This window comes from Balearica regulorum, chromosome 3, assembly GCF_011004875.1.
Source record: "Balearica regulorum gibbericeps isolate bBalReg1 chromosome 3, bBalReg1.pri, whole genome shotgun sequence".
In the NCBI taxonomy this organism is placed as follows: Eukaryota; Metazoa; Chordata; class Aves; order Gruiformes; family Gruidae; genus Balearica; species Balearica regulorum.
Window position 1 is genome coordinate 55,940,358 of NC_046186.1, and position 20,164 is coordinate 55,960,521.

Here is a 20,164-nt window from a genome sequence, read left to right on the forward strand (position 1 = left end):
GTTACAATTTGTGTAAATACTTCTGCCAAAGAAAAGTGCCATCTTCTTATCCCGAGGTCCTCACTGCTTATGAAACTGCACTTTAAAAATCAAAACTAAAAACTGAACACAGAAGAACTTTCGTTTGTTTAAACACAATATATAAGAAACATTTTGAAAGCAAAAAGGCACTTATTGCTTTTGGACTTAAGACACATTATATAGACAAGCTTACATGTGAAATGAAATGTGAATGCTTATAATGGAGATGTCCAAGTTTTTAAAATGGAAACGTTGGCAAGCATTTAACTACTATGATACCTATCCATCTGATCACTAAAAAGATGAGTAAGTTCTAGGGGAAAGCTGATAATTTAGTTTTGTCTGAAAATCTACTTATGCTTTTTTCCCCCCCCGTGTAGATCTATTAGTGCCTCTAAGAGCACCAATGCTTTTGCACGAAATGTACTTAATGCTGTCTGCTACCAGATGGCTAGATTTATTCATATTCTTAAAACGGTATTAATGGAATGGCATGAATCAAAGCAAGTCACTCTCAAAATCTTACATTATGTTTTTTCTGAATATTCAAGAATATTTATTGCTCCTGACAAGCTTTTTTTGCTGTCAAAAATAGCACAAGTAGTAAGGACACGCCTGCTCTGACAAGAGCAAAGCCACAAGCAAAAAGGGGACAATTTCTCTCAAAGGACTTTTCTATTTAAAATTCTCCTGAAAGAGTTCTAACAACATTATAGCTTGCTGCTTCTCCTGACAGTCCATAAACAAGCAAACATTTTAATAAGTACTTTCTACAGTCCAAAGTATAGACATTGTGCAGTTATAAGTAAATCATCAACAATGTAAAAATTTGCAGAAGACTGCCTTCAAAGTCTTGATGCTTTCTGTAAGCAGTTGTAGAGAGCCTCAAAACTTCTATCAAGAGGGGAAATAAAAGGAGCGGCGAGTCCTCTGGATGTTCTCATCTGTTAAGCATAATCAATCTTGTGTTCCTGCATAACACAGCTATGCTATCGCTACGTGCAGAACAGCAGTGCAGCTGGGTGATAAATATTTTAAACACGACAGCTAACAAAATATACAAATAAACTGCATATTTCTTCATTTTTACACATTTAAGTTATAGACAATACCTCTCAAAAAATGCATGCAGTGGGAATGCTGGGTCCTCTGCACCAACTGTTTCATTCTGAAGATGGACTCCTACCGCAGCACCCTCCCTGCCCTATTTACGTATTTCCTTCAATGCCAAGAAGCACTCAAGTATTGAATGTTCAATTCATTAATATACTTTTGGCTTTACCCAGTATGACAAACTATTCTAATTGAGTTGTTGCAGTTCTGTCATTGTCCACATCAGTTATGTAGTTTTTTTAAGATCACTATGATCACAAAGCAAACCACTTCGAGCAACTTAATGGAAACTGCAATCAGCACAGGCCAGCCGCCAGACTGTCACCACAGTTAAACAGACCCTCATGAAACTCTGGAGATGAGAGGGACCTATGTGCCAACATCACGTTTTCATTTTGCTGACAACACTTTGTTCTCTCTCTCATTTCAATCAGAAAGGAGTCTACATGGATTTGTTTTAGTTATCTGAAAGGCTGAAATCTCGACAACTCAGTGTGATGTTCACTACTTAATGCTGACAATTAAATATACCCAAAAAACCCACCCAGAACAAGATCAAAACCATATAGCTTCCTCTGGCAAAGTACAAACTGAGTGTATCAAAGTTAGTCTCAAAATCAGCAATGTGTCAAAAAAAAAAGTAAAATATTAAAAAGTGATCCTATATATTTTCTGTCTGAATACTCAAAATCCTGAGGCCAAAAATGACTTTTTCCTCTTTTGATACCCACAAAAGGCTACTGCACTCCTTAATTGTGCAACCCTGCCTTGCAGCTGGCTGACTTCAGGAGTGTGGTTGCAATTCGGCAGAGAGCAGCCGTGGCACTGCCTCACAACACCTCTTCGTTTTGCTGTTTCCATTGTTCCTACTTCCACGTGCTAGGTTCTCCGGAGATCGCTAAGTTTCTTGTTACAATATTCTCAGCAATTGTTACCCAGTTAAAAAAGAAATAATCTAAATGTCTAAAAGTAAACTACCCTTTCTACAGGTGAAACTGCAGACTGCAGTGACTTTACCTCTCTGAAACCACGGGGCCACCATGGCCTGCACTGAACCGAGCTGCTTAGGGAGTGCTAGCGAGGGACTCTCCCTCTTGCTGTGAAGCTCTTCTGTACTGAGTTACTGCTCTCTTTACAGACTTCTCCAGAAATACACTGAGGAGGGGATGAAGGCAATGTCAGAGAGAGAGAAGAAATATTTAAGATGCAGAAAGTTTGCAGCAATGGCCATGAATAAATGTAATGGGAATATTTGGAAAAGATACCTGGCCACTGGACATCAAGTGTGAGACAAGTTATTAACAGTAGTAGTGCGAAAATGCCCTTCAATTTAGAAAATGAGAGCTGACATATTCACGAGGGGAGGATTTGATGTAGTTACTAGACTAGATGTAAGTGAACCCACAAGGTCCATTTTTGCTCTAGATTATGTTCTCTTGCTAAACCTACTCAATTGTGTCTCAGAGATCAACTATATTAACTGAAAAGAGTGGGAGGGTTCCTGTCCCAGATACTTGCAAAGACTCTTAGATTATTCTATGGGCAGTTACATCTTCAAAATATGACTAAAAGCTGCATACATGTTTGTTCTGTAACTAAATGTTGCATGCTATCCATTGAAACCAGTTTAAGAAGATCTCTTACTTCCTGTATTATGTGAAACAGGACATTATATGCATTGCTTTTCAAAAGAGAAAAATAAATTACATTAAAAATACATCAACTTGTCTTTTTGTGCAAATTCTAGAGTTTATGAATCCCACTGATGGCCTTATAAATACAATCATATTATACTCTGGTAGTCAAAACAAGACTATTTCTGTCCCTTTTCCCATTAGAAATAAACTCTTCTTTAAACAGCATCAGCCAAATACGCATGTTATTCACGGCAAGCAGAAAGTTTTTAAATCTAGTTTGACATCTTAGTTATTGCTTTTAACTTAAGCCATAAAACAATCTATAGGTGCTACAAAAATTCTAATAGAAAGAAGTCTTTGTTTTTAATATGAGTTACAGAACAATGTAAGAAATAACCCCACAGCTTTATCTAAATAAATTTCAGCTTTTCACAGTGAACTATAACTCACCATATATTTTCATTTGTGGTTTCTGGATAGCGGAAGATATTGATTTAGGCATCAAACTTTCACATCACTCTCTCAGAATTTGGTAGGTATGTGCTGGACTGAACGGCTAGGAACAATCATGCCGTTCCCTTTGGCGTAGTTTTAAAAAGATTCTGAAAGCGTCGGGGGAAATTTATCTAAGAAAATATGAAGCAGACTCAGAATGCCCAAACTGTGTAGGCTTAGTCATAAAAAAAAAGTCAGCAGCTTGTGCAGACACTTAAATTAGCTTTAATTTAGATAAGTAAGGGATCGATAGCAATAAAGCCAATATCAGGACGGATTTCAAAACAGGCTAGTAACTCTGGCGAAGAACCTGGCATCTCAATGGGGCCCCAACACTCTGCAGTTTCTGTGGTACTGCAACTTCCCTGCTGTTTTCTGAACAAGTTACATTATAACGCCAAGCTGTACCTCCGCGTGCGGCTTGTACACTTTCTGCTTTGGTACAGCTTGGTATAGAAAACAGAGAACATGAAGACCATTGCTCAGAAAATACTGGAAATAGCATTCAACCAGCAGCATGGCAAAATCCAGCATGTATTTAGTGATCATTTGCCCCCCCCCCCCCCCCCCCCCCCCCCCCCCCCCCCCCGATATTCTGGACAGGTACGATGCTTGGGCTGCTTAAGAGCTATTATTACTAAAAAATATTACGATAATAGGTCCTTTAAATCTAGTTACATATAGCAGAGCTCAGACCCTGTCATTGATATTGCCGCATTCAGTGGTGCTGCTGACCAGGCAACTCTGCTCCCCCAGCTCAATGGCACCAGGGAGAACCGGCCGCGTAGCGTGGTGGCCATCACCATTTCTGCTCCCCACCAGGACCTCAGCATGCCTGCAGTACCTTTCGTACCCGAGGAGGTTGTTATCCTGGTACAGCTAAGGTGTGAGTTTAAACAAAGCCGTGCTGCTGCACCCCGCACGGACACACCTCGGAGCCCTCCCGCCCCTCTTCCCCGATGAGCAGCCAGCAGCAGGGAGCTCTTCACCCGCTGGGCAGTTCGGGCTGGCTCAAGAGCGACCAGGCACGCTGCCAGCGTGCAGCTGATGTGGGATGGCACACACGCTCGTGTGGTGTAAGGCAAGAGAGATTTCCCGATGTACCTTGCTTCGGCTGCGCTCAAGTCAGGGGAAAGTGAACCTTCAGCTTTAGTAGGAGGAGCCCAGTGCTGGCCATGGAGATGCTGGGCTTTCTCCGACTCTCTGTTACCGGCTGGGATCAACACGCCCCTGCTGCTCGCCGGCAGGACAGGACTCAATGCACTCACGGTGCCACCGACAAGGGTGACTGTCACACCATGTTTGGGATGTTCTACCTGCAGCGGTTTCCAGAATAGCTGTACTAGCAAAAGCACATTTTTTACTGCACACGTGTCTATGCACTAGCACTTACCCTGTATAAGAATGCATTTAAAAGGAAAACCCAACATTATTAAACCAGTGGAAGTAGGAGACCGAAGTAGCTTTGAGGTGCTTCAAAATGCCTTCCATTGTAAGAAGAATTGATATCGTATTATCAGACACTTTGTTCTCTCTTTTTGGCTGCCAACCTAATGGCTGAGCTATTACAGTATCACTGTTCTTATAGCCTCAAATACACTTAAACTAATTCAAAATCCACCTTTTGCTCTGAAGCTGAAACAGTGTTAGTGGTGAAAATGAGGCCGACTGCATCCAAATCTCCACTTACAAAATTAAAGGCAGGATTTTCTTAGCAGAGGATACTTGGTCGTCAAATTTACTACCAGCAGAGATCACACCCTCCCCAAATTATCACATAAGAGTTTCTCTGCAATAATAATAAAAAAAAGCTGCAATGAGCCAGGGCTGTATTTTTTTAATGCCATCACTTTTTTTTGGTGTGGGAAGTAAAAGGAGACTTATGTCTCTTCCCTAGGGACAGCACTTTTCCAGAAGTATGAAAGAATAAGCAGATATTGCTTAGCATCTCGAAGCCTTGTCTACAGAGGCACTGTACATACATACAGTTAATAAGAGATAAGTCCTGGCCCTAGAGAGCTTCCAGTTAAAACTGATGAAAGGATGGGGAGAAAAGAAGTAGTATTATCCTTTTTTTTATATATATTTGAAAGCAAGGAACCAAGAAAATAGGCCATTTGCCCAAGACTGCAAGGAAAGCCTGTAAATATGGATTTAAACTTAATACTTTCCGAGTCTCAATCCCGTGCCACAAAACCATTATTTCTCCCAAAACAGTATATTATGGAAATACCATCAATACCAAAGCAAATTGCAGACTAGAAGAATCATAAATAAAATACCACATAGAAATGTAAGTATGAACAAGTCTGATTTTTGAAAACTTCCTCCTGTGTCCAATTTGAATAATTGGCTCTTTCACAGAAGCTGACAAATATATGCCTCCTGTAACAAAAAGTCATTGTGCAACAAAAATTTCTATTTTAATTTATAATTATCTACCATAATACATTGATCCCTGTGTTGACCACAATCAGAAATATTCTAACGGCTGAAATATGAAGTCAAAGCACAAGAGAGGAACTCCCTCCTGGATATAAGGAAAAAGGACTGAGGAAATATATTTAGGGAAAATTGAGGAAAAAAGAATTTAACTTCTATCTGAGAGCTATTTGTAGATGCATTTTTTGTTGTTGTATATTTCATACTTTTCTCCTCCAGTGTTAGAGAGAACTAACTTTCAATTAAAAAAAAAAATAGGTATACTTCAAGACTCTCCCCTTTCCCACAGCATCTGTATTGCTCTAGCATTTATATTTGATGAAGTCTTTTTAAAAGAGAAAATAATTATTTAAAAAAACCCCACTGTGGTGGCAAAGACAGAAATCCCTCACATTGTCCCCAGAGCCTGTCTCTTTTGGATTATAGATTAGATTATTATGGAAACAAAGATTTAAATATCTTATTTACCTGAACAGCATCATAATACATTTTCTTGCCTTCTTCATCTGTCTTGTCTGACATCAGCCATGCCTTGAGCAAATATTCATAAAAGCTATCCCCGAGTCCTCCAATGGAGACGTGATCTAAAAAGGGAAGAAAGAGGTTCAACAGCAATTTCCCCTTCAGCCTGGACAATAAAATACAATTACAGTTTGAAACAGTGCATTTAATGCACTTAAACATCTCTTCCTACAACAATCTTTAATGTAAGCCTGGAACCTCAGGAAAAACTTAACTGGTATATACAGATAATTATTTCTTCAACTGCTAACTTTTTCATCAGGCTAAAGTACAATAGTTATTTAATACCCACAACGTGCCATAGGAGTTCATGGCAAAGAAACAAGAATTTATATGTTTAATATCTAAGGGATGTAGTCTATCCCATACAAAAATGTGTTAACCTAACTTCTTTTTTATTTTAAAACCAGGAAAAAAATTAGAAAGTGCTCTCTAACTGGATAAAGGCTTTCCTCTCTTAATATGCAGGCATTGTTTTTATTTGCTCTTTCATTCACTAATGCTCCATTTAAGTCACTTCGTGAAAAAAGGCCAAAATGTTTTCGCTCCTTACTGCAGAGTTGAATTTCAGGTTATTTTATGGTATTTCAAAATGCCAAACCCATATGTTTAAAAATAATATTACATTTTTGAACATCTGGCTGCTCTCAGAACTCAGCAGTGATTCTAGAAGAAAAAAAAAAAAAAAAAAAGACTTTGCCACATCTACAGATGATTATTGCTATCATGCTGCTTTATTCTGCCCTATGTTTACAATGTGAAATGATCTGGTACTACAGATGCTGTGAATATTCAACTGCACATGTTTAGGACGTGACCCTACAAACACTAACACCAACCGAGTCAGCCCGTTTGATGTCAGTTGCACGAATGACATGAACGTTACTGATGCTCTCAGCTGCTTGCACCAGGTTGCACTCACTTGCTGCCCAAGAGCCTAAAAGATTCTTGGCAAATTTTTAATGGGCTATCATATGATTTCAGCATAGATCCCCTAAACACATCAAATACTACCAAAAAAAAAAAAAAAAAAGGTATGAAGTGTTTCTCTAAGCTCCATTAAACTAAGAACATTAGCTGGAGGTTTTCTTTTTTAAGTTGGTGCTGCCTGGAAACATTAAGGGATTTGGCATTTATTGAGTCTTCAGTGAAAGGATTTCAAAGCGCTTTACCAGGACTACTTATTTATAACCATCAATTTTACAGCCAGGAAGCGGTCCGCTAATTCCACCCGAGACATCCAGGATGGAGATGTGGGTACATATATCACACAGCAAATCCATGAGTCATATCACAAAATTCCGGCCATGAGAAAAGCAGAACATGCACGGGGTGACCCAGGCTCGTGAAGCGAGATGCAGAAGGGTTAGCGGTACAGAGCTGACGCTTCCCAACACCTAACTCTGATCTTAGCTTCAAAGTTACACCTCTGTTGATGGAATTCAAAAGAACACAGCGAATTTATTTTTAAACCCCTTTGTATCTTCTCCTAATGGATTGCCTCCTTTCGCCTACTGAACAGGTTGCAAAGCCATGCAAACGTAGAAGATACACTTTTTTTCTATTCAAACTTTATTAACAGTGTCTTTTTTCTCCAATAGCCTATGACATACAAAAAATAACTTAGTTTTCCAAATGTATCTGTCCCTTTGCCTAACAAATGCATTGCACCATCAAACCTGGGTTATAAATGGCTTTTTCTCCCCCTCCTCTTTTGAATGAGATATATTAAATTTCTGGAAAGAATACACCATTTATTTAATTAAATGTTCATGATCCAAAAGGAAAAGAGGCTTCCTAAAAAAAAAAAAAGAGCACATTTCCTATGATCGAAGGCTGATCTTTGAACAGCAGCATTTAAATGACCTTTACGATTTCCTAAATAAATTACCATAGAAACCTCTGACATTTGCAAACTAAATAGCACAAGCACAGTTTCATCAATAATAAGCCCTGTTATTATATACATTATTGCAGTAGACAAATCCAATTGACGCACGCTGCAGCAAATCACTGTCAGTTTACTGTCAAAATAACAAGGGCTAAATGAATTTACAGGAACAATGGCAGTGATCCAGGAGTGTCCTTCACAGTTACAGCATTGCTAGAGAAGAAACTATTCTCCCCTCCTCCCCACTTGATGACTGAGAGATAATACTTCTGTCTTCTACCAATTAAGGGTGTAGGGTTTTTTTTCCTGTAGTAATCAACTGAAAACAGCCTGGAAAAGCAATCTCAAATAAAACATCTCTCAAGTCTTACATTCTGATCTTCTGCTATGGGAAGAAAAAAAAAAAAATCAGTGTCTGCGAATGGAGGCAACTGAATCGGAAGAGATGCAAGATGATCAAATTTGCTTTTGCTGCTTTTGCTAGAGGCTGACCTGTGTCCACGTCTGTGTCCACATCTGCGTCCATCATTTGCATATGCAGGAAGCTATTTATTTGTCAATACTACACGCTATTGGAAAGCAAATCTGGTATAAACTGTAAGTTTTCCTGTACACACCAACAAAAACTGGCATTTAATGTGAACGAGGAGTACATAAGACACAATTATATTAAAAATAGGGAAATGGTGAAGGCCGTAAGGCAGAGTAAGTATTTGACTGCTTTAAAATAAATAAGGTAGAGCCACTAACAGTGTCAACCACTAGAAACATCTGCTCTCAGCTTTTTGGTGAGCTGTACCAAAAAGCTGAGTTTCGGTGGCTGACTGAAGCCAACGAAGGAGGTAACTGGACCTGGCTCAGAGATGCTGAGGTGGCCTTCTAACCAAATCCAGTGCCTATTGCTGTAGGAGCAACACTTCCAGGACTCCACAACCTCACTTGCACCTCAGCTGCATCCTAAACAAACTATTATATTAGAAAAGTGGAAAAAGAAGTAGTACGTTCTCTAGAATTGTGATCCTGCACACTATGTAGGCTTTGAACATGTTATGAAGATCGAAGAAGGCAATGTACAACAATGTACAACAAGAAAAGGCTCAGTCATCAGGAAGGGTCTAAGAAGTTCAAATACTTTAAGCATTTTATTATACGATTTCCCTTCTAATTTTGGTGCCTCCAGTAATGGTTCCAAGGGAATTAATGCCATGACACAGTTCTGTTTAGTTATTTTCCTCAGTTGTTGGCATTAAACTTCAACAGAAATCACAGCTGGTATTAACTGGAAAGACTTTTTCTATTTTTTTTATCTTCAGTGGAGCCACACCACTCTAAAAATATGGAATTTGATTCAGACGAGCTGATAATGTTTCCTTAAACAGCTACTTTAGAGAGCACTTTAGATTTTGAATAAAAGACTTCTGTAGTCTACGAATTCCTTTCCAAAATGACACATATTCAGACATTTCCCGCTTGCACAAGCCATACTGCAAGATCAAAGAAAAGTACATGAAAATACAGCAAGTAAGATTATTATTTTTTATATTCATGGTATTTTTTTACATTGTATAGAACCTCAGATATAATGTGAGTTTTTATACTTTATAAAAGTTCTTTATTTATACACAAAAAACAGTGATTGAAAGAAGTTAATGACTGCAAACAGCACACTGATGACAGGTCATAGTACCAAAGAAGTGATCTACTTACGCTGGCCCCATTGGCCACTGCTGGGATTCAGATAGTTGGGGTAAAGGCCCTCTGGTTTATCCAGTCGATTGAGAACTTTTCGAATATTCATTACCTATTGGAAGGGTACAAAACACTGAGCACTGATCCCTTTTCCCCCAAAATAAAACAGTGTTGGTACAAAAGTCTTAATGTGCAAATATTCCTAAAAATGAAAAACCACTTATTCAACATGTATACTCTATGTCTGAATACCTCTGTACAACCATATTACTATTAAAAAAGATTCTCTAAGCTGATATTACGTAAACGAGCTCTGCGAAGAGTTTCTGCGTTGAATGATGGTAATGAAACAACACAACAGAAGCTCGCTCCAAAGTTCAGGACTTGCCATACAGAGTATCTTGCCACTCCCCAGGATACTGAAATTTGCAGAGGCTAGTTGCCTTAACTAAGCTCAGCTACTTCAGCATTATATTCCTCATATACCCAAATCAGAAAGGGTATTAAATATTAAGCCTATCACCTAGTTCAGATGCAGAAGTGAATTGTAAAGCAGTTTTTCCTGGAAAAAGAGAGCACTGCTGGAACTGAGCTTCATACAACCAGCTTGCCCAGCAGGAACCCACACAGCCTTGAGTGCTCTGGCGGCACTCTTAAGGAGCTCGCTACAAATGAGAGGCCTGGGGAAACAATTACAGTCCAGATGCTCTGCAGCTGGAGTCATCCAGCAGCACAATCCATTGCAGAGCACATGAAATAATTTATACTGAATTTTAACATTCACAGAAAAAGCAAACGTAGCAACTTGGGAGAATGAGGATCCTAAGCACGACGGACCAGAAATTGTAATAAAAAGGTACTCAGAGCTTCATTATAACACCCTGAATGCCTAGAGATCAACTGAGCTAGCTGCTGAGAAAGAAGATAAATTGGCTTACACCAAGCCGCAGAAGGATTTCTGTTGTGGTACATGAACTGCCTTCTGCATCTTGACACCACATTGCTAACAGTCATTGCCCAAACACAGGCTGCAATGGATCCTAGACCTCATAATGAATTCTTCTATGAATACTTCCATGCAAAGCTTATTCTAGTGTTTCTTCTTCTATATTGAGCATACCAGCCCTGGAATGGCTTGCCTAGGAGGGCTGTGGAAACGCAATCTCTAAAGGGTTTTAAGAGCAGCTTACATCAACAGATTTCCAGCACCTTGTAGCTATACCTCAATGCCATTTGGAAAAGAACCATAGGCAAGGATTTTTAACACACACACACAATTTCATCACACTTTAATTGTCTCTTAATAGAACAGATGTTATACATTAAATTATCATAAATGTCATAAGATAATTAAGTTACCTAATAAGTTTGTTTCTGGTTGTTTGTGGGTACTGCCTGCCCACCTGCCCCAGTTCAGATTTGTTTAGGAGAAGCTGTGTCTTTCATTCAAATTGCTAGGACATCCAGTGCTGACAATGGTATCTCAGCAAAGTCATCCAGTCCTTTAAGTGTGCTACAATTAGTATTCATTTTAGATTTGACCATTGCTTTTAAACCTATTGCTAAACATTTGGAGTCTTCTTATTAATTAGATTTTTTGGTAGATAATATCAGTTTTAGCTAATATGGGCCAGTTGGACATGGTGTGTTTTACTTGAATTAAGATTACAAAACCAAAACAAGTGGATGTTTTAATGAAGAAAAAACCCAACAAACCCCAACAAAATCCAATACAGCGTATTATAAAGAACAAGATCCATAGACTACTTATGTACCAAAAAGCAAAGCAAAATTGCTTGGGTGGGAACTGGGGGAAGAAGAGTTACTTTCTATGGCTTACATAAATAGTGTCCGGAAGACAATGGTACCAAAACAACTATTTTGCCAAAGGATATTTTTTTGGTTATTTTCTTCCCCGCAAAGGAAGTTCAGAGCACATTTCATAAAGGTCAGTGCAGTGGAAAGGCTTTCTGACCTCACTGATAGCAGTGATATGATACAGCATTTTGAAGGCTAAACTTGCTGAAATCAAACAAGGTAGCCGTGGTGTTTTGCTTTCTATAGGCATCACATATTACCCCCAATTTAATGTCAATTTTTGTTTTCACCACATTCAGGTAAAGCAGCGAAGAAAGCTCTATGATCTGATTGTTTAATGTGATAATAATTTAGAACATAAACAGAAATGATATTTTTTTATGGGGCTGGGTAAGTGCTATATACAAGATGCATCACAATGATTTTGGAACAGATTTTTGACTTCATAACACAAAAACATGGCAAGGTGATTAGGGAAACATGTAGAAAATATCTACCTCCTGTGACAAATGCTTACAACTGAGGAAAATCCAAACCTCTCCCCAGAGATATTAGTCTCCCAACACATGGTTTATTTTTTACAACACGATTTTGACCGAACAGTCTAACCTTTTCAGCAAAGACAGGGTTTCCAGACAGGTGGCTCAAGTGTACAAACTCCAGATGCAAAGTCCCAAATTCTGCCAAAATGCTGCTTCCGCCAGAGGCCCATGGCCAATTTCGACCGATTCCACTAAGGTGGGGGGAAGAGAAATATGGAAAATAACCATGAGCATCTGTAAGGCAATGCTAATAAAATATAATATGTAGTAGATATACTGTTATGAAGAGAAGATAATTAATTTAAAATGTACTTAATATCTGCGTAAGAAACCGTAGTTCGGCAGCCTTCCAGGACTTCACCACAGGACCTTGAATTATTTCAGTCCAGTTTTGTTTAGGCTGCACTTCCTGCAGCAAGCCAGTCTTTTAGCTCATGAATAGCTCCGTTACACCTGTCGCTGTACCAGTGTTTCACTGGACAATATCATGTTTAAAGACATTACAGAAAACACTGAGAATGAGAAAACATACTGCACCTCATTTCCCCATATTTAACACAACTCTCTCCAATTCCAACTCCTTCTTCTACAGTGCAATTGTTTATTAACTTAAATTACTGCATATCTACAGCATAGGCTTTAAGTTAAAAGTACTACATGCATTATCTCCTTCTTAATACCTGAGGATTTAATAGAATAGGATATTTAGGCATTGTCTTACCAGATACTCTTACCAGGATGAGTAACTTCAGTGTTAATTAAGATCTAAAGATACTTCACAGCAAAATTAATCTCAGGTTTTGTGCTGAGAGTAGAGAAAAGCACATTTATTGCTAGATCCCCACTAGAAACTAATGCTGGTTGAGATTCAGGATGAAAAGTCTGCTAAAGTTTCAATACAAAAAGATGGATTTTTTCCCTTGAAATTTCCTGTAGCAATATTCAGAAAAACCCTTGAAATTAAAGAAAAGCCAGCCAACTTTCTGGAACATCTAGGTGAATAATGACATAATAGACCAGCATATTATTAGCATCAATGTTAGATATAAATACACTTATTAGGTACTGGAATGTCTTCCTTATTTTCAAGTTGTAAACAGCATTAAACACACATACATATATAAATAAAAAATTAATTTTACTTTTACATTTAAGCAGCCACTACAGTTATTAGTTAGCACTTGCACAACCACGAAAATCGGGTATTTTTCTTGAGTTAAAATGTGACTTATATTATGAAAAAACAAAACAAAACAAAAATCCAAGAAATCCCATCTTTAGTTCATCATGATGGAAGTCCTCAGTCACACTAAAATTTCTTCTTCAAAAGGTCAAGTATCTATAACTGAAGTTTAACCACTATAGTGACATGAAGACTCCATTAAATTTATTTCCCCACTAGCTACATTAACACATTATTTTGAGATTTCTGCCACACACACAAAATAAAAACAAGTCATTAAATTTTAAAAGTAAAGGCTACAAATAAAGAGCACATTTGTGTTCTACTTAAATGTCACGGCTTTAAACCGTGCAACACCTTTGGGTGCCTGGCCTTGAGCTGAAGGCACCACTGGAACTCACTCAAGTGCCACCAAAAATAAACCCAGAATATTAGCTACTGATAGGTGGACTTATATTGTCCCATTTCTGAAGGACCACAGCGTCTGTCAAATACTCCCGCCACAGGTATGCCATCGATTTTCTTTCTCCCAGACCATAAAGAGCATGGAAGGGACTAGGCTTATCTGAGTGCTGAGTGGAGGGAGAACTTGGTGGAGCAAAAGGAAAGAGACTAGATGAGGCTCCCCTGGCTGATCATAAAGGTGCAAGAAGCTGAGACACATCCTCTGATGCAAATGATTGCCCAAAACTCCAAAGGAGAAAAAGGTTTCTAATCTTCATAGCTGCAGACAAAATCAATGATACAATGAAATCAGGGTACTGCAAAGATGCACGCAATCCAACTTCGATATGATATTTGTAGGACAGAAACAGAATACAAGTTTTATGGGATCTGAATATCTCATTTTAAGAGCAATCTGACAAAGATTAGACTGCTTTTTAACATTTGATGAAAACAAAAGCAAAGAGAAAAACCCACCTGGCTTACAAGCTGTCTGCACTTCAATCTAACGTAGGTCAGAATTTTTCCAAATGGTGACATAAAAACATCAGATATTACAGAAAATAAGATCAAGGTGAGTACTGCAGACATGTCTGGAAACCTCTTATCTACAGACTGAAGAGCTTATACATACAGACTGGTTATTCACTCAAGAACAGGCACTATCTCCAGGACACACTGGCCCAAGTACTGCCCTCACTGCTGACTTCTAGATGAAAATATTTTAGCTTGTTTCTAAATCACCCAGATTAAAAGAGATGACGTAAGACACTACTGGTAAATAAAGCTCACCAGGAAAAAAAAAGAAGTTAAATATTTCAAGGTTTTGAGAAGTTACCATATTATGGTGCAACTGGTAAAAGCCCACTTTTTTTTCTATTAAATTTCATAATACATCTCAAAGTGGAAACATTGAGCCATTCCTGCAGCAAGTCATCAACCAAATTTGGCAGACAACACAATAAAGTCCCTACTTGCACCACACCACAATGTCTGCTGGTATCAACACAACCTGTCAGAACATTTTGATATACTGCATTCTGTTTAACCAGAAAAATTTCCAAGCATAGCTATCAAGAGGCTTTCTGCATGCAGCAATGTGTTTTATCAAGAGTGGAAGATTCTTCTTGCTTAAGATGGTTTGAAAACTGTAAGTTTGCATTCTTTGCTCAATGCAAGAAAAGTAGAAAGAAACATCTATGTTGCATCTATGTACTATTTAATACTACTTTTGTTGGGACAGACAGTGTGGGGGAAAAAAAGGTATCAACACTTTTCTGGCAAATCTGCAAAATAATGAGGATATCTGTTGGTTTAGTCTCAGATGGGTGCTCAAAGTCAAACCTGACAAGCTCGTTTCAACAAGTGGTAGAACCCAAGATTTGCAGTTCAGTGCCTTTATTTTTCATGCAACCTTCAGCTGTGGATGTCTGATATTCTTTCATATATTTCATTTTTGGGAGCAAGGAATTCCCTCATACTAACGGGAGCAGCCACAGTATTGCTTCTGGTTCCATTTAACTCTAATTTTAAGACAATAGTGCAGCATGCATGGCTATGCAGGCAGACAGCTCCTGAAGAGACATTACTAGAGCCTGGGAGATACTCAGCAAAGCTCTCAGCATACAGAATGAGAGAGATTTCATACTCTCTGATCTTTTTTTCCCCAGGGAAAGTAGAATTTGGCTTTTATTTAACAGTCTCTTAGCTTAAAAAAAAGGAAACTGGAGAGGGTGCTCTTTTTCCACCCCACCCCCAAAATAATTTTCCTAAATATTGTATACTTTTAAACAGAACAGACCTTAAGCAAGAGAGAACCTGAACCGTTGAAGGGATATGGTGAAATGGAAAAAGACTTCTGTCAAGGATTATGAAGAATGAGTACATTTACAAATTACATGAGGTGCCCTAGAAAATAACATGCAATAAATAAATGTAATAGCTCAGTAAATCTTAATAACAAGGCACACTAAAATACTGATTTCTGCCCGTGCATGAGGCAACACATCCAGTGCTCCCAACTCAGACATTATTTTTGGGGTGACCAAAAAATTTTCCAAAGTTAAAAAAGTCAATGCTAGGTACCTATTTACTCTTCAGCCATAAAGTCAATGCTGGCTATCTACTTACTCTTCAGTTATGAAGTTACGGGCTGTCTTCCTGAAGACATGCAAGTCTGGGGCTCTGGTGAAAGGTTTTATTTCTACTCCAAGTTTTAACAAAACTACGTATAACATCGCAAGTTCCTACAGTTTTTTTTCCAAGGGCACCCATCACTCAGGTCAGGAACTACAGCAGCAATCTGAACCTGAATGATCGGGGGGATTTGCAAAAGGTGGCTTAAGGCTCTGTTTGTGAGCTGCACAAACTTATGTGCAGATCACTCACTGCAACCAAAGCAAAATCTGTAAAGCACTGAAAACTTTTTGCAGTTTATTTTCACTCAGTTATTCTTCCAAAATGGTTTAATGTCCCAAATACCTTGTGAGCTGACAAATGCACTCTTCAGAAAGAGGTAGATACATACCACCACTGGCAGAGGACAGCAATGAGGGCCAGGTATGATACTCACCCTATTAGCTGCAGTCCTTTATCTTGCTTCTTTCTGTAATTTACTTTACCATTGTATTTTTCAATTTTCCTATGTTGATACTCACTACAAACTGGACTGTCAGTCATGTACTGACATCAGAGTCAGAAACAGAACTCCTTCTATACACTTCAGAAAGGAAGAAGAAGCCACACTACTTAAACTTGTTTGAAGTTCCAGACCAGTACTAACGTCAGTTTATGTGGCACTATTTTAATGTATCTCAAATCATTGTGTCTAAAATCATATAGTTTATACAACTTAAACCCCACCAAAAAATTCTGTAAAATATTAATAGAACTTTAGAACTTATTTCTATATTATTATAACTAGTATTACGTAATTAAGTGAAATTTGAAGTGAGGATCTGGATCAGAAAAGCATATTAAAGCAGGACCATCACTGGTTTATGGTATTTCTCATTGATTTTATAAACTTTGTTACTGAACAAGAGTGCCACAGAATCTGAAATACAGTGTTTGTAATTCTACTGTCATTCATTCTCAGGAAATACGAGCCTGATTGACCTGTGCTGCTGGTTAACTCAACTCAGTATTTTTCCAGTAGACCGCTGTTGGTCCTTCTGTACATAGGAACAGAAAGTATGAGATCAGTATCGCTTTTAAAATGTACAGAATGTACCAGGAGAGGGAACCACGGAGGAAATATAAATATTTAAAGGTTTGGGTTTTTTTTTAAATTACTGAAATTCAGATGCACAACAATATTTACAAGATTGTTTTAAAAAGTTACATTACATCCCAAATATCTATATAAAGCAACAGCTAATTTTCAACTGAAAGGAATAGCAAGTCCTCAGGGAAACCACACAAATACTTCAAAGGGTCAAAACACTTATCAAATCAAAATTCTTGCCATCAGTGAGCAGAAGTGTTTCTGTCTCTGCAGACAGTTTGTTTATTATCCCCCAACCTTTCCTGGAGGGGGCCAGGACAACTCCACAAGCTGGCGGCAGAACAAGACTTCAGAAATTTCAATATTAAATGCAAAAGTGCAACTTTTGGAGATGGGGAAATGGGAGAGCAGTGCAACTCCTGCAAGGGTTTTCACAGAAATTCATCTCTTCAGGGCTCCACTGGTGATCAGTACAGGGAGGTAAGAGATTAAATCACTTCACAGAGGAGATTAAGCTAAAGACTCTCTCTTTACAGAGTAAACCCAGGGAGACCAGTCTCACCTACAGTGCCAGGTGCCCAAAGCTCCTCAGGATTTCAACTAGCTTCACAGGTATCAGATGAATTTTTTTAACTCTCTACAGGCTTTTTCATATATATATATAAAAAACCCCCATAAAGTAGGACTGGAGATAAATGTTTTGTAATGTTATATTTTTAATTCTTTAATTGTAAAATAAGGTTTTTCCTAGCTCACAATTTATTTTTAATGGTCCTTTTTTGTACAGGGCATGTTTTCATGACCTTTTTATAAAATATTGCAAGACAAATTTTGGCACATTAAACTACAAAAATACATACAGAAAACCTTTCTACAGTACTGTGACATAAAAAGGATACCTCAAAGTCCATGAATCTTCTATACCTAGCCAGGTAAAGCCATACAGATGGTGCCACATATTGTGAATTAGTAAAATAAGTTAACTCAATGCATCACGTCCAAAATTTCTCTCATAGATGTAATGCATAAAAATTTATTATTATTTTCTCTGCCATATTTCAATCCAGTGGGAAAAAGCTCCAAGGGCACATTCCATTTTGGCAGAATTAGTCATTATTTCTATGGATGACTTTTTTTTCTTTAAAACAAATGTCTTCCTTTTATAAATAGTCAGTATAACTACAGAACGGCCAGTCACTGCATTTCTAATAAAGTGTTTATACGTTGCAAAAGCTTTCAGTCTATTTCTTTTCTGCCATGACCAGTCTTTCATAATAATATTTTAATTTAATTAAGTCAACTAAGTCTCCTTAGAACAAATGGAGAGAGGTCAGTAAAAGGTCAGGTTTTCATTTACATACTCAGTATCTATTTCTCATTTTAAACAAAATATATTTAAAAGATTGAGTTGCTATAGAGCCATAGATGGCACAAAATACGTCAAAATGCTAAATAAATGCTTTCAGCATTTCCTAGGCAAATGAATGAACCCAAAACCAAACAATGAATATGTTCTAAATATACTTTGTGACACACACCCCAACATAAAAATAAGCAAATAATGGGGGAAAATATTTCATGGATACTACAAGTTGCATGCTGTGATCCCGTAGCTCAGGGAGTCACTATGACAGCCTAAAAAGATGATCTTCAGAGGTCATTTTCATAGAATATCTAGTGCTTCATGCATTATTTAGGATTGCCACATCTGAAAATGCTTTCATAAGAATGATTTTTTATTTTGCCCTGAATGGAACCATTTGTCAATGTGTCACAAAAATAAATGAAGAGCGGCGGCTTCTCTTCCCCGTAACCAGTGCTGATCATTAGACACACATCCCTTGCTAACAACTTGGTAAGAGAGAAGCTAAATCCAATAGCATAGACCAGGCTGGGGAAGTTAAGAGTGATCTGCTCTCGGGACTTTTCAGAAGAGGTTCCCTTCAAACTCCTCTGCTGCATCTTTCTCCTTTTAGTACTGCAGTTTACAATGCTAAACAAATATGGTTTATGATTTAATCTATAAAGAAGCTCTGATAAAGAATGAAATTATTTTATTATAGGTTCATACTTTTTAAAACAAACAAAAAACCCAACCACAGAGCACACAGGCAATGCTTTCTAAAGTTTCAACTACTGTATTTGATAAATTACATGCTCAAAAGATCTTTTTTTTTAAATTTCCTTCACAACACCCACCCCCACCCACCCCCAGGGTACAACATATGGGATCTTGGTGTAAGAGCCTGTCTTCACAAGCACTGAAATCAATGATTTATTTGTTAAGACTTCAGAGATATTTAATGTGCTTTATTTTCCCCATACCCGGCAAATCATCCGTACCCGTATTTGACAGAAGAAAGATCAGAACACAGAAATGCTAGGTTTGCCCACACCACTGGTACTGTACTCAACCCTTCCACCCAAGCGTAGTGGCAGGAGCAGCCAGGACAGCACCTTGTAGGCAAAGTCAATGGGGGGGAACCCCTGACAGAGCTATCACAGTATCTGCATATTTCTAGCCCCAGTAGCAAGCAAACACCATCCAATCCAACTTCCAATAATGGCAATTAACTTTTTGCACTCTCATGTGGTCCTTATACCCCCTCTCTGCCCTGAGACAGCATCACCCAAGGCAGACAGACTCCTTCTGGAGTTCTGACTTTTCCACAGTATCCCTTTTCCGACAAAGGAAAATGATTATCATCTGGTTAAGCATCTCTCACACAATGTCTCGACAGCTGGAGATGGCAGAAGAAGAAACTTAAATCAGCTAGCTGGCCTATGTGGTAGTTTTTGATGTCTGTTTTATTCCTCTTTGTTAGGAGAATCTTTTAGGCAACTGCTAACAGCTGGTTGGGTTTTCAGCTGTGACAATGACTGTGTAACTACTGCCCTTGCCTAATCACTGCCCAGCTGGCAGCTTCCTGCTCAGCTGAGCTGCCCTCTCTGAAGGCTGACTGATACCGGCAATTACCTGGTAAGGTGATTTCTAGGGACACTGACTTAGCAGGGGGAGGCAGACAGTGAATTAGTACCATCAGCAACTGCTGCATGAAGACAACAAAAATGGTTACTCAATTTTACAGTATGATGGGGAATAAAAAAATTTCTATGCTGTAATGTCCGACAGCATGAATG

At 38.3% G+C, this 20,164-nt stretch overlaps 1 protein-coding gene across 1 annotated transcript in view; it reads right to left on the reverse strand.

Moving 5' to 3' along the window:
* Window positions 1–20,164, reverse strand: part of MAN1A1 (mannosidase alpha class 1A member 1) — a 154,564-nt gene that overhangs the window by 18,761 nt on the left and 115,639 nt on the right. The window contains exons 6-8 of the mRNA XM_075747971.1: window positions 12,238–12,361; window positions 9,829–9,922; window positions 6,177–6,292 (exon numbers count right to left, since the gene is read on the reverse strand). Coding sequence (XP_075604086.1) covers window positions 6,177–6,292; window positions 9,829–9,922; window positions 12,238–12,361 — 334 coding nt within the window. The remainder of the gene's footprint in view (window positions 1–6,176; window positions 6,293–9,828; window positions 9,923–12,237; window positions 12,362–20,164) is intronic.